This window comes from Dipodomys spectabilis, unplaced genomic scaffold (genome assembly GCF_019054845.1).
Source record: "Dipodomys spectabilis isolate Male_0828 unplaced genomic scaffold, ASM1905484v1 ptg000176l, whole genome shotgun sequence".
NCBI lineage: Eukaryota > Metazoa > Chordata > Mammalia > Rodentia > Heteromyidae > Dipodomys > Dipodomys spectabilis.
In genome coordinates, this window is record NW_024870853.1 from 2,776,589 (window position 1) to 2,792,673 (window position 16,085).

A 16,085-nucleotide genomic window follows, 5' to 3' on the forward strand; every position below is an offset into this window, starting at 1 on the left:
AGGAATACCTAGCCTAGAAATTTGTTCACATCTACCTAAAGCAGTGCTTCATCACAATGAGTCAGAGGGTGGTAAGGAAGCCATGGTTCAAATGTCACAGGTTCTTACTATTCTTACAAATACTTAGTGGATCTGTGGAATAATGTTGTTTTTTTCATTATTTATATGCCTTGAGGCAGTTTCCAGGGACTTTACATAATTGTATTGTATTTGTTTTGCTTTTGCTGGCTTGAACCAAGGGCTTTTCTCTGCTTGGCAGTCATTCTGCTGCTGAGATATTCCCCCAGCACTACCTAATTGTGTCTTATAATTTTCAACAGTTATTTTTATTTTGCTTGAAAAACAAATACCATAAAACCATTTGAGAAATATTTCTCTTTAGATCTAAATTATTAAAGAAATTGGTAAATAATACCACATGCAATAGCTCACACCTGTAGTCTGAGCTACATGAGAGGTCAGAGGTTCTAGGTAGGATAGTTGTCTGAGGGAGTTGGGGAGGACGGAGAGAAAGAAACATGGAACCCAACTTGAAAAATAACTTAAGCAAAATAGGATGGGATGTGGCTCATGTGGTTGAGTGCCTGCCTACTAAGTGTGAAGTCCTAGGGTCAAATCCTAGTACTGTCAAAATAAAAAACCTATTGATATACTTGAAATTGTCTATTTGATCCCCATTTTCTCGAGATAGTAAGAAAAACTACACTTGGAAGGTAATATTTCTATATCAGTTCCCAAATGTGATGTTTAAACTATCATTTTAAACTACTTTTAGTGAAAATTCTGTGATATTATACTAATTTGCTTAAAGCTATCTTTTGTTTAGACTATAATCTTATTCCATTCTTGCCAAATAGAATGTGCTATTGAACCGTGTGCTTGATCAGATCCAGAAGTGTAAAGTCATCTGGAATCACCTAAAACAAACAGGTACAGTGGGAACTTGAAGTTTGGTAACAGTTCTGAAAGGAGTTTAGAATCTGAATAACAAAATCTTTTTTCACCAGAAATTTATGCTAACAGAAATTTGTACAAAATTTGATAACCAAATGATTCTTTAAGAACAAATATTACTGCAATGTATGTTACTAATGTCACTTAACAACACAAAATTTGGAGTGAGAGTGTTATCCACTTTGCTATCTTAAAATAAAATTATAATGGTAAGTATAAAAGTAGGATTGTTGCTGCCTAACATGACATTATTGCTCTTGTGTTACCAGATTTAATATCTAATCAAAATTTTAACGTAGACTACAGAGTTTTCTGAACCACAATCAAATTATCAGATATTCTTAAATTTCATCATGAAATTATCATAATTAAATGTTTTTAAGTGGCTTCTTACACTTTCCTCAGTAAAGATGGTATTTGGCTTAGGGTGTAGTTCAAGGTTTACAACATTTGCTTATCAAGTGCAAGGCCTTGAGTCCAAATCCCAGTACCACCACCCAAAAAAGGATAGCATTGGATCTTGTTATAGGAAACATTTTCATAAAGATACCTACCATATGTTCATTTTATAGAATTTTTAAGTCAATAGATATTGAATTGAATAGTGTATTCCTTTTCAGATTCTGGGGAGAATCATTATTTTTCTGTTTTCAACTATGTATGTAATGAATTATAATAAGTTTTCCTAAGATTAAGTCACCATTGCATTCCTGGAAAAAATAATTGTGAGTTGTGTGTGTGTGTGAGTGTGTGTGTGTGTGTGTGTGTGTGTGTGTGTGCTGGTCCTGGGGGCTCAAACTCAGGGCCTGGGCACTGTCCCTGAGCTATTTTGCTCAAGGCTAGCTCTCTACCACTTGAGCCATCGCTCTACTTCAGGCTCTTTTGGTTAATTGGAGATAAAGGAGTGTGTGTGTGTGTGTGTGTGTGTGTGTGTGTGTGTGTGTATGTGCCAGTCCTGGTGTGTGAATCAGGGTTTGAATGCTATTCCTGAACTTTATTGCTCAAGACTAGGCTGGCACTGTAACACTTGAGCCACTGCTCCACTTCCAGGTTTTTGGTGTTTAATTGGATCAAGGACTTTTGTGGTGTGAAACCTGCCAGGCATGATCCTATATATGGAAAATCGCACAAAAACCAGAAGCTATGAATACAGGGAGGTTGCAGTTATAAAATTAACATGCAAAAATCAGATGTATTTTCATGTACCAGAAATGAACAAACTAAAAGGGAAATAAATAAAACAATTTAATCTATAATAACTCCAAAAGAATAGAATACCTAGAAACAACTTTAACCAGGCTAAATTTTCTGTGTATAAGATCATGACATCTGTACGCAGTGATTTTTTTTCCTTCTTCCTTTCCACTTTGGCTGTCTTACATTTCCTTCCCTTTTACTTTTAAATTTTATTGGAAGGTGATGTACAGAGGGGTTAGTTACATAAGTCAGGTAATGAGTACATTTCCTTTTGAATAGTGTCACTCCCTCCCTCATTCTCTCCCAGTTTTTTCCCTCCTATCTCTCCCCCCACCCCAAGTTGAATAGTTCATTTCCAACATAGTGTCTAGTATCACTGCTGAATTGGTTTCTTATGCCTAGATAAGGATCCCCAAAGACCACCAAGGAGCTGATTCCAATGTAAGCACACGAGAGTCATTTATTACAAGCTTGAGCCTGTACTCACAGCCATCACCGACACAGCGGGACAGAGTTGACAGCCCACTGGCTTACTTCACTTATAATTTTTTCCAATTCTTTCCATTTCCTAACAAATGGGGCAATGTCATTCTTTCTGATGGAGGCATAGAATTCTATTGTGTATATATACCACATTTTCTTGATCCATTCATCTACTGAGGGGCATCTGGGTTGGTTCCATATCTTAGCTATGGTGAATAATGCTGCAATAACCATAGTTGTGCTGGTAGCTTTACTATGGTCTTGTTTATGATCATTCGAGTAAATGCCCAAAAGTGGGATTGCTGGGTCATAAGGGAGCTCTATGTGGAGTCTTTTGACTCCACACTACTTTCCAAAGTGGTTGGACAAGTTTACACTCCCACCAACAATGCAGTAAGGTTCCCTTCTGTCCACATCCCCTCCAGCATCTGTTGTTATTAGAGTTGTTGAGTATAGCCATTCTAACTGGGGTGAGGTGGTATCTCAATATTGTTTTGATTTGCATTTCTTTTATGGCTAGAGAGGTTGAGCATTTCTTCATGTGTCTATTGGCCATTCTTATTTCCTCTTCAGAGAAGTTTCTCTTTAAGTCTTTAGCCCACTTATTTATCGAGCAGTTGTTTCTTTGAAGATTTGTTGTTGGGGGACCTAGGTTTTTTTGAGTTCTAAGTATATATTAGATATGAGACCCTTGTCTGTTGTATGGCTAGTAAAGATCTTCTCCCAATCCATGGACTTTCTATTGATCTTGCTAGCTATGTCCTTTGCCATGCAGAAGCTCTGCAATTTCATGCAATCCCACTTGTCCAACCTTTCTTTGATTTGTTGTGTTTCTGGATCTCTATTAAGAAAATATCGGCCTGTGCCAAGGAGACCTAGGGTTTCTCCTATTCTGTCCTGTAATGTTTTCAGGGGTGTCTGCTTTGACTCCGAGTTCTTTGATCCATTTGGAGTTGATTCTGGTGCAGGGTGATATATAATGATCTAGCTTTAGTTTTCTACAAGTGATTAAGCAATTTTGCCAGCACCATTTACTGAAGAGGCTGTCTTTCTTCCATTCTATTTTTTTTAGTTCCCTTATCAAAGATTAGGTGGCTATAGGTCTATGGGTTAATTTCTGGGTTTTCAATTCTATTCCATTGGTCCTGAGGTCTCTTCTTGTGCCAGTACCAAGCTGTTTTAATTACTATGGCTTTGTAGTAGAGTTTGAAATTTGGTATTGTTATTCTTCCAGCACTGTTCTTTCTGTTAAGGATCGTTTTTGCTATTCGGGGTCTTTTATTGTTCCATATGAATTTTTGGATTGCCTCTTCTATTTCCTTGAAGAATGAGGTTGGAATTTTGATAGGTATTGCATTGAATTTGTAGATAGCCTTTGGAAGTATTGCCATTTTCACTATGTTGATCCTTCCAATCCAGAGGCATGGGAGGTTTTTCCACTTTTTTTTTTTTTTTTTGGTCGGTCATGGGGCTTGAACTCTGGGTCTGGGCGCTGTCCCTCAGCTCTTCAGCTCAAGGCGAGCGCTCTACCACTTGAGCTACAGCACCACTTCTGGTTTTCTGGTAGTTTATTGGAGATAGGAGTCTCACGGTCTCTCCTGCCCGGGCTGGCTTTGAACTGAGATCCTCAGATCTCAGCCTCCTGAGTAGCTAGGATTACAGGCGTGAGCCACCAGCGCCCGGCTGGTTTTTCCACTTTTTAAGTTCTGTTTTGATTTTATTTTTCAGGTTTTGAAAGTTTTCATCATAGAGGTCCTTCACTTCTTTGGTTAAGTTAATTCCTAGGTATTTTATTTTTTGTGGGGCTATTACAAATGGAGTTGCTTTCCTGATTTCAGCTGCTCTCTTCTCATTGTTGGCATACAGAAACGCCATTGATTTTTGAGAGTTAATTTTATACCCTGCTACTTTGCTAGCTATGGATTTTACACACACACACACAGTATTAAACTGAAGATATTCAATTAATGTTGTCCTAGATATTTGTGTGTGTGTGTGTGTGTGTGTGTGTGTGTGTGTGTGTGTGTGTGTACCAATCCTGGGGCTTGATGCTGTCCTTGAGCTTTATTGCTCTAAGCTAGCACTTTACCATGTGGGTCACAGCTCCAGTTCTGGCTTTTTGATGTTTAATTGGAGATAAAAATAGTATAGACTTTCCTATCTGGATTTGTTTCAAACCATGAATCTCATTTCTCAGCCTGCTAAGTAGCTAGGATTACAGGTATAAGCCACCAGAGCCCAGTGCCCTGCACATTTTTAATCATGAGAAAATCTTAGGTTGTATCAAGTTGCTTTTATACACAATTGAGATGATTGTAGGTTTTTTCCTTTGTTCTATGTGGAATATTGTATTAATTTGCTTGTGTTAATCTATTCTTTTATTCTTGGAATAAATCACAATTCATTAATATCCAAAAGGATTCAGCTTGCTAGTATTTTGTTCTGGGCTTTAGAGTTAACATTAATAAAAAGACATTGGTTTATGATTTTTTTTCCTTTGAGGATTTTTTTTCTGGAGTTTATACCAAGATAACACTGACTCCATACAAAACTTACAACTGTTTCTTTTCTCTTAAAAATTTTTAACTGTATTTTTTCTTTCTTTTCTGATTTTTTTTTTGTACTGGGGATAGAACCTAGGATATGGCACTTGTTAAGCAAGCATTTTGCCACTGAGCTACATCCCAGTCTGGAAGTGTTTCTTTTCAGTTTTCTGAAGTAGTTTGAGAGTAGTTTGGTGTTCATTATTAAGTATTTGGTAGAATTTACCAATAAATCCATCTAGTCTAGATCTTGTTTTGGATTAGTGACTATCTCATTATTTGTTACAGGTTTCTTGACATTTTCTATTTCTGTTTAAGTCAGCTTAGTAAATTATATGTTTTAGGAATTTGTCATTTCATGTAATTTGTTGTCATATAACACTTTACAGTAATATCTTATCATCACTTTTATTTATGTAAAAATGAATGAGTTTTCCAGTACAAATTTCTGTCTTTTTTTTCCTTTGTCCATTTTGTTCATGTCTTCAATGAACAAACTCTTGATTTTATTGTTTGTTTTTCTATTTTTTATTTCACTTATCTCTAATGTTTATTACCACCTTCTGCCAGGTTTGGGTTTAGTTTGCTCTTCTTTCCCTAGATACTCCAAGTTTAAAGTTAGGTTATTGATTTGAGATCCTTTTTTTTATTGTGAAAATACTGTACAGAGGGGTTACAATTACATGGGCAAGATAATGAGTACATTTCTTATCAAGCATTGTAGCCTCCTCCCTTGTTTCCTCTTCCCATCCCTTCCCATCCTCCCCACCCCCCACCCACCAAAGTTGTAAAGTTTGTTTTTCTACAAAATGACTTGCACATCTCATTATTGAAATGGGTCCTCCTGTATCCCTGTTTTAACGATTTGTTTTTTCCCTTCCCCACCACATACACCAACATCATATATAGTGAAAGCAGGGGTTATACCATGGGGGAGGGACATACAAAGCAACAAAGACATAATCTTATAAATATGTTAGAACAATGAAATCCTTTTTTTAAATATAGGCATTTATAGCTATAAATTTCCTTCTCAGCACCACCTTTACTGTATCCCAAGTTGTGTTATAAGGTTTACATTTTCATTCATCTATAGGTATTTTCTAGTTTCCCTTGTGAGTTTTCCCTTGTGAGTTTTGAGTCATCAGTTTTTGAAAGTGTGTATAAACATTTTTGTAATTTAGGGAGTGGAAGGGGTTTAGTGGAATGCTTAAATGAGGATGCAGGTTGACCCATTGTGACTATGAGATATACTATGTTGAAAACGAACTTTACAATGTGGGGGGGGAGGGAGGAATTGGGGAGGTGGAGAGGGAAGTGATGGTGGGAGAAAATCAAAGGAAGTAACAACGCTCGATAGGAAATGTACTCATTACCCTACTCATGTAACTGTAACCACTCTGTATAGTATCTTTACAATAAAAAACAAAAATATAAAAATTTTAAAAAGAAAGTTTGCATAAAAATTCTACCTTTTTGTGAAATTTCCAGCTTTCATTTTGTTACTGATTTTTAGTTTTATTCCATTGTGATCAGATAATATGTTTTGGTAAATCTAATCATTTAAAACCTGTCTCTCTGTCTCTGTCTCTGTCTCTGTCTCTCTCTCTCTCTCTGTCTCTCTCTCTCTCACCTCTCTCTCTGGTTGAGAGACACCACGTTGCCAAACATGGTCTTCAGAATGTTCCATGCATGAGCACTTGACAAGAATGTGACAGTATTTTCCTTATTTTTCCATGATGGAGTGATCTATACTGTCTGCTAAGTCTAGTCATTTTTCATTGTTGTTCACCTCCTCAAATTCCTTGTTGATCTTCTGGATAGATATTTTGTTCATTATTGAAACAGTTTAGAAGAGCTTGGGAATAAAAGATAATACTGGGACAAGGAGGACATTACAAAATCTCTAAGTATTGACCATAAAGAATGTTATTTCTGTAAATTTTATATGAATGCTTTCACCTATTTAAAAACTTAACATAGGGCTGGGAAGGTGGCTCAGTAGTAGAGTGCTTGCCTTGCATGCATGAGGCCCTGGGTTCGATTCCTCAGCATCACATAAGCAGAAAAAAAAGCCGGAAGTGGCGCTGTGGTTCAAGTGGTAGAGTGCTAGCCTTGAGCTGAAGAGCTGAGGGACAGCGCCCAGGCCCAGACTTCAGGCCCCACAACCAGCAAAAAAACAAAACAAAACAAAACATAGAAAAGACTGGGCTCTGTTTTGATTTTATAATTCTTATGCAAGTGTTACAACAGAATCAAATCAAACTATCCTCAGTACTTGTCTTTATAAGGAAAAGGGATCCTTGAAATTTTCCAGAGATCATTTAGTAATCTCAAAAATACTTTTACATTTAAAAGATATGTAACATGCTGAAAGTTTAATTTTTCATTCTTCTATATTTGGGGTGCAACTTTTAGAAGGCAAAATCAAGAGCATTTGTAGAAGCGAATTGGGCACTTAAGTAACATAGGTTTGTTCGTGGGTGTCTGAGAAATAGTACCTGGTTAACCTATCTAAACAGTAACAAATACTTTTCCAAAAACCCCATATATTCAGCAGCACTATTCTAAAATCTACAACTCATTGATAAGAGAGGAAATATTCTTTTTGCTTCTTTGACATTTAATAGCTAAGAACAAAGAAATTAAAAGACAAGTATTGTGGTAAAATACAGGATCTCACTATGTAACTTGAGGGTAGGGATAAGAGAGGGAGAATGGAGAAGAATAAAGAAGGGATTGACATTGTCCAAGAAGCATTGTATTCATGTCTTATGGAATTGTAACCCCTTTGTACAACTATATCATATAATCATAATCATCATCATAATAAATACAGAATCTACTACCTAGGCAAAATAAACAGAAAGTAAAACATACTTTTTACATTGTAGGAGAAGGAATTAATCACTAAACTAATGAAGGAAGCTCATCAAAGTTAAGGTAACTTTGGTGCATTTTTCACATATTGCATGGTTTTATTTTAAACTCAGGTTTAAGATAGAGCAAATAAAATTCACTTTTTAAATTTCTCCTCTAATTACTATCTATTATATTTAGGGCCTCAGCCATGATAAAAACAAACTAATTTCATAGTAACATTAAAACGTTTTTCAAAGAAAGGTACATGATGTGTGATATTATAAGAGACTGAAAGTACAAGCAGTTGAGAGAATCTAGCTATTTCTGTTCAGTCAGGCATTAAGGACCTTTTCAAAAATGTGAAGCAATCTTCTCATTAATTTTTAAATTATAATTATTTACATTGATTTATTTATGGTGGTAGGGGAGATTGAATCCTGGGCTTCATGCATGATAGGCAAGTGCTCTTCTACAGAGCTCTACCCCAGGTCTATAATTATTGTAGTGAGAATTGGCTTCAACATGCAATACATTCTTCCCAAATCAGTTCACTCAGTAAATATACTGAAATTTTCTGTTTCAATTTCTTAATATAATAAAAATGTATACATGTGCAAAAGTTTTTTTGAGGTCCTTAGTAATGCTTTTAGAATGCAAAGGGATCCTAACTACAAACAGAAAGCTTGAGAACCGCTTTCTTGGGGACAAACTCCTTCCACTTGTAAAAAAGAAAAGCACACACCTGTAATATAATTTCAGGTACCTTTCTTTGTGGGTTGTTGGAGGTAGTATGGTGTAGTGGTGGTGGTAATGATGATATTCTGAGACACAGTTTCACTACATAGCTCAGGTTGAGCTTGAACCTGTGACTTCTGCCTCAGCTTCCCAAGTGCTAAGATTATAAATGTATGGCACAGATCACTTGTTTTAATTGTAACTTTGTTTTTGATGTGTGTACTAGGTTTGAACTCATGGCCTGAATGTTGTCCCTTAGCTTTTTCACTCAAAGTTAGCACTCTACCACTTGAGCTGCAACTCCACTTCCAGAATTTTGTTGGTTTAATTAGAGATAAAGGTCTCATAGACTTTTCTGTCCCTATTAGCTTTGAGCCATAATCCTCAGATCTCAGTCTCCTGAGTAGCTCAGATTACAAGCATGAGCCATTGGTGCCCAGCTTGATTATATTCTTTAATTACAAGAATTTCTGTTTCAAAGAGAAAATTTGAGGGGTGCAATTGAGACCCATCTTCACCCACAGCATTACTGCAGACTAGTAGATTTCATGAACACGTTTTACTACATTTTGTCTATGACTATCTTTTTTTAATGTATGTCAAATGACATTTTTTAATATTTATGACTTGCAACTTTTTGAGCTTTTTTCATTTTTTATTGTAAAGATGATATACAGAGAGGTTACAATTACATAATTCAGGTAATGAATGCATTTCATTTTGAACAGTGTCACTTCTTCCTCATTTTCTCCCAGTGTTTCCCTCCTGACCCTCCTTCCTCACAAGTTGTATAGTTCATTTTCAACATAATGTCTAGGGAGTATCACTGATGCATTTATTCACACGTTGTCCCACCATTTCTGTGCTTCCCCTTCCCCTTCCCAAAGCAGATAAACATACATATAAGACAAAAAGTACAAAACTAAAAAACAGTGACAAAGGAGGGGGGGGAACCCCACAAAAACAAAATAACAAAAAAAAATAACAAAAAGAGCCTTGTTTCCATTTCTTGGAATCCATTTCAATAAACATCATTTTATATGATCATAGGCACATATCTATTGAGCCTTTGTGATCCTCTCATTGTGTGAATATTTAGAGACCTGTATAATTTATCATGTCCAAGTATTTTTTTTTGTCTTTTACCATCCAGTATGTTGACTTGTTGATTTATAGACACATTCTAATAACTACAAATTAGGGAAAACATGCAACCTGTGTTTCTTTGGATTTGGCTTACTTCAATTAATATTTTTCCAAGTCTTTCCATTTCCTTGTGAATAGTAAAATATCATTCTTTCTGATGGAAGCGTAGAATTCCATTGTGTATATACACCACATTTTCTTGATCTATTCATCCACTGAGGGGCATCTGGGTTGATTTCATATCTTGGCTATGGTAAACAATACTGCAATGAACATGATTGTGCTGGTAGCTTTAGTATGGCCTTGTTTGTGGTCTATTGGATAAACACAGAGGAGTGGGATTGCTTGGACTTAGGGAAGCTCTATGTTTAGTCTTTTGAGGAACATCCACACTGCTTTCCAGAGTTGTTGAACAAGTTTACATGTTTAAGTATTCTATTTTATTGAAGAATTGAGTTAAGGAAAAACAGACACAAGAAAAATAAAACATGCAGTAGTTTTACTTCACACAAGTAAATCATCAAAGAAATACAGCTCTTTAAAAAAGTTATTAAATAATCTCACTTGCCAAAGATCTTAATTTTGAGTACTTAAAATGTTTCTACTTAAGCAAAAATTTTGTAAGAATATCTAGCACATTTTATTATAAGAAATTCAACTTCTTTTTGGTATTTCAATAATATGTGTGTATAATAATATATGCATGTATAATAATATGTATATGTAAGTCCTTGTTACATCTATAAACAGAGATCCTCTAATTTAGGAGTCTTTATAAGCTTATTTGTCAACAACCTCCAGAAATAGGAAAACAGTTCACAGGCTTTTCTCAATTCTAGACACATAAACAAAGACATACAAAGATCTATGACTTCCTATCTACAATTTAAGCTATAGGGCAAAAAAATATAGAAATTAGTCAGATATTCAAGTGTTGCTCTCTTCCCCTGTGGGCATGAAATTATTGATTAACTTGAACTCAAAATGGACAAATAGAACAATAAAAAAGACAAATTAAATTTTCTGTTGTTTCTAACACATCAGAGGCCAGATAGCCCATTAATCTAATTATAGAGATAACCAAATTATCAGACCATAAAACCACATTCCCTGTCATTGCTGTTAGTATGAGGGAATAATCTATTGCCTATACATAAACCAGAAACTAAAACAAAATATAAATTCAATAGAAAGTTTGTGGGTGGGGGATTTTCAAAGAAGTTCTGTTGCCACTTGGCATACAATCTTGGAGCCAAGGAAAGATGGTTGAAGAAATATGACTTGCAATACAATTAACCTGGTTCTGTTACATGTATCTATGTAGGCATTTCAGTCAATAACCAATATAACAATCATTCCTCTATGAATACAAAATGAACACATGCCAAACATTTTATTTGACTCACTAATTAACAAGGAAACTGACATGCAATCCATTTCAATTCCCATTTTATTCCTATAGCTATTTCTCCTTATGTCTGTTCTCCCTTTTGCTATTTCTAAGTTTACTTTTGTTTGTGTGATGGCTTTTTAAAATTTCATTCTTTATCGCTGAACTGGTTCACATTCCATTTCTTTTTATCATCTACCAGCTTTTCTATAAGCTCTTACACCCAAACTTTGTAATTTTTATACTGATTTGATATTATAGAATTGATTCTGGCATGTTTGGCCACCATTTGAAAATATTTTATGTTTCTCTGGTAAGTATTCTCCATCTGCCAATCTTTCTGTTCCTTTCATCTTATGTATACACAAAAATCATATTTTCATGTATATATATACACATATACACATACATACATACACACATACATACTCTGCTGAAGTTTTTGCTTGACTTAAAAACTTCAATTACAGCCGGGCGCTGGTGGCTCACGCCTGTAATCCTAGCTACTCAGGAGGCTGAGATCTGAGGATCGCGGTTCAAAGCCAGCCCGGGGAGGAGAGACCGTGAGACTCCTATCTCTAATAAACCATCAGAAAACCGGAAGTGGCGCTGTAGCTCAAGTGGTAGAGCGCTCGCCTTGAGCTGAAGAGCTGAGGGACAGCGCCCAGGCCCAGAGTTCAAGCCCCACGACCGACAAAAAAAAAAAAAAACTTCAATTACAAAATTTTTTTGTTGCACTAGGAGATACAGGGGGATACAAGATGATAGTATAAGTTTTTATTCATGATCTAATGTTTGGTATGTGAGCTCTTGTAGTCGACATTTTTTACATCTAGAGGATATAGCCAGCTATAGGACATCTCATAACATAAAGACTCTCTCTTCTCTACTGCCTCATGATCATTTACTTGCTCTTCAGTCTTTTCTTCTCTGTTTCTTGAGTCAAACCAAGTTCAGAAAAGTTCCAGTCATTGGATTACAAACTTGGTTTTGTTACAAGACCAAGGATTAGCAACTCAGGGTGTGCCACTCACTTTAGCTTGCACTTTTGCTGACTTTTCGAATTCTATTTTCATTATTAAAACACACACACACACACACACACACACACACACACCACTAAGAGGCCCTATGTCACTCTACCATTTCCAGAAACAGGACATGGAGTAACTTACATCTATATCTATAAGTTCTATCAGGACAAGTACTGTGTGTGCCTGGTAGGGTTTGAATGTCCTCTCCAAAATTCACGTTGCAATTTAGTTGCCATATGACCCCTGCACTGGATTATTCAGCAAGAAGACCCTCTTGTAAATTAGACCCTTTCTAATTTCAGCTCTTTAATCTTGAATTTCCCAGGCTCCAGTACTTAGAGAAATTCATTTATTTTCCTTATGTAACCAGGCCTGTGATGTTGTTAGAATGTTACAAAAAACAGGCTAAGACAAAAAAATAGTACCAAGCTGGTACTATAGTACCAAGTGGCTCATGCCTTTGATAATCCTAAATACACAGGAAGCTGAGACCTGAGGATCACAGTTCAAAGCCAGGCAAACACAGAGACTGTCATTTCTAATTAATCAGTAAAAAGCCAGAAGTAGAGGTGTGACTCAAATGGTAGAACCTTGAGTGAAAAAGCCAAGCTAGAGTGTGAGGCCAAATTCAAACCCCATTACTGAAACACCCACACACACACACACACACACACACACACACACACACACACACATACACACACACAAATGGTACCAAGAAGTGAGCTACTACTATAACAAATACTTGAAAATGTGGAAGCTCCTTTAGAACTGAGTGATGAGTAGAAGATAGAAGAATTTGGAGAAAGAGGCAAAAATAAGCCTAGATTGCCATAAATAGAACATCAAGCATGATTATGGTGAGGTTTCAGAAAGAGAAATCAAGGGTGAGTTTGGGTCTTCTTAGAGATTGCATGAGTAGTCATGATAAGAATGCTGATAGAAATATGAACAGCAAAAACTTCTACCTAATGAAGTCTCAGATGGAAATAAGGTACAAAGTATTTGATTCCGGATAAAGAACAGCCTGTTATACCATTTCAAATAGTGGCTATATTGTGTGTATTCCCTAGGACTTTGTAGAAATCAAAATCTAAGAGTGAGAAACTGGGATCTCTAGTGGAAGAGATCTCTAGTGGAAGCAAGGTGTTCAAGATACTGCATAGCTATTTTAACCATATGCAGTGAGATGAAGGAGTAAAGAACTGACTTAAAGTTAGAGTTTATCATTAAAACTGGAAATATTTGAAACATTCATTACCTGGCCATATAAAAGATGGAAAAAGTACACATTCAGGAAGAATATTCACCATGTGGCCAATAAGTCATTTGCTAAAGAGATTCCTACAGACAGAAAGGAGCCAAGCATTATTCATTGAGACAGTGAGAGAAGGGCCCTGAAGTTATTTTAGAGATCTTCCCTTCACACGTCCAGAACTCTTAAGAAGGCTGATGGATTGTGGAAAATAGGTGCAGGGCACCCTTCCCAGGCCTACTGCTTGGAACTCCTTCAAGTCTCTACTTTCCACATTCTAACACAGCACTTCTTGCTCCCAGGCTGCCAAAACTATGGCTCAAGCCAGCCGAGATATACCTTGGGACTGCCAGTCCAGAACAAATAAGCTATAAGCCTTGGTAATGTTTTAAGTCTGCATGCTCACAGAATAAAAGTGCTGTGGAGGCATGGTTACTCCCATTCTAGTTTTCAAAGGTTATCTCAGATAGCCTGGAACCCATACCAAGACTTGCCATAGGAGTGGAGCCACCTCATAGAACACCTACTAGGGTGATGCCAACATAAATATGGAGTCAGCCACCAGAATTCCTGGTGGAGCTATAGGGACAAAGGCAACCTCAAGATCTCAGAATTGTTGAGCCATTGGTGCACAATTCCAGTCTGGTAGAGCTACAGGAACAAAGTTGCCAGGACAAAGCTATGGAAATGCAGACCTTCCCCAGGGCCTTAGAGGCCCAACCTCACTGAGAAAATTGACATTAGTTCATAGTGACAAACAGGGATCTACTTTTAGTTTTCTGCATATGGATGCCCATTTTTTCCAACACCAACTATTCAAGAGGCTATCTTTTTCCACCATGTGTCTTTGGCTACTGTATCAAATATCAGATAACTCTAGCGATATGATTTTATTCTGGGTCTTCCGGTCTGTTCCATTGATCTTCACGTCTGTTTTATTGACAGTACCAAGCTGTTTTTGCTATTATATCTCTGGAGTGAAGCTTGAGGTGTGGGATTGTGATACTACCAGCATTGCTTTTTTGCCTAAAATTGCCTAGGCTATTTGGGGTCTTTTGTTGTTCCATATGAAATGTTGGATTGCTTTTTCTAGCTCAATGAAGAATGTCACTGGTATTTTGATGGGGATTGTGTTAAATACTGCCTTTGGGGGCTGGAAATGTCACTTAGTGGTAGAGTGCTTGCCTCAAATGTGTGAAGCCCTGGGTTCAATTCCTCAGTACCACCACATCAACAGAAAAAGCCGGAAGTGGCCCTGTGGCCCAAGGGGTAGAGTGCTAGCCTTGGAGCAAAAGAAGCTCAGGGAAAGTGCCCAGGCCCTGAGTTCAAGACGCAGAACTGGCAAAAAAATAAATACTGCCTTTGGCAGTATGGCCATTTTCACAATATTAATTCCACCTATCCATGAACATGAAAAATCATTTCATTTCCTGTTGTTGTCTTCTATTTCTTCAGATTTCTTTTATAGTTTTCACCATTGAGGTCTTTTCCTTCCTTGGTTAGGTTTATTCCTAAATATTTTATTTTTTAGGCTATTTATATTTTGTATGTTTAAGGTGAAGTCATTAAGATTTTGTGGCTTTGATGAATGCATTTTGTATGTGAAAAGGACATGGACTGCAGGGTGAGACAGGGAGAATGTTATGGTTTGCATGTATCCTCCAAAAATCCCTGTTGAAATTTACTGACTATGGTGAGAGTATTGGCCAGTGGCACTTTTAAAAGGTGTCATGTTACCCAGTAAGAAGGACCTCACCAGAAGTACCCCTGGGGCTGGGAAGGTGGCTTAGCGGTAGAGCACGTTCCTTGCATGCATGAGGCCCTGGGTTCGATTCCTCAGCACCACATAAGAAAAAAGCCGAAAGTAGTGCTGTGGCTCAAGTGGTAGAGCACTAGCCTTGAGCTGAAGAGCTGAGGGACAGCGCCTAGGCCCAGAGTTCAGGCCCCATGACTGGACCAAACAAAACAAAACAAAACAGAAGTACCCCTTCAATATTGGACTTCTAGCTTCAGAACTGTGAGATATAAGTTCTTTTTTTTGAGATATAAATTCTTTTCTTTATGTATTTACTCAATTTGTAGTATTCTAGTATAATAGCAAAAATGAACTAAGACACTAATTTTGTTTGCCTTTGTATATTCTATAACTAGTATATAATATATCTTAGTACGTAAGTGAACTTATATGTGCATGCATACATATTTGTACAAATATATACGTAATGTATATGTTATATATGAATTCTTGGAAGGATGTATAGAATTTTTACATTTTTTACCTTTGAGGACAGGAATGAGTTTAAGGGATTTTTTTTTTCTTGTCCTGAGGCTTGAACTCAGGGCCCGGGCACTGTCTCTGAGCTTTTTAACTCAAAGTTAGTTCTCTACCACTTGAGCCACAGCTCCATTTCTGGGTTTTGTGCCAATTGTACATAAAATTCCCACAAATTTTTCCTGCTCAGGCTGGATTCAAGCTGTGATTATCA

General features: G+C 36.8%; 1 protein-coding gene across 1 annotated transcript in view; it reads left to right on the plus strand.

Moving 5' to 3' along the window:
- The window catches only part of Tex11 (testis expressed 11), a 225,849-nt gene that overhangs the window by 178,538 nt on the left and 31,226 nt on the right, over nucleotides 1-16,085 (plus strand). Inside the window, exon 26 of the mRNA XM_042694880.1 lies at nucleotides 858-935. Within this exon, the coding sequence (XP_042550814.1) occupies nucleotides 858-935 (78 nt within the window). The remainder of the gene's footprint in view (nucleotides 1-857; nucleotides 936-16,085) is intronic.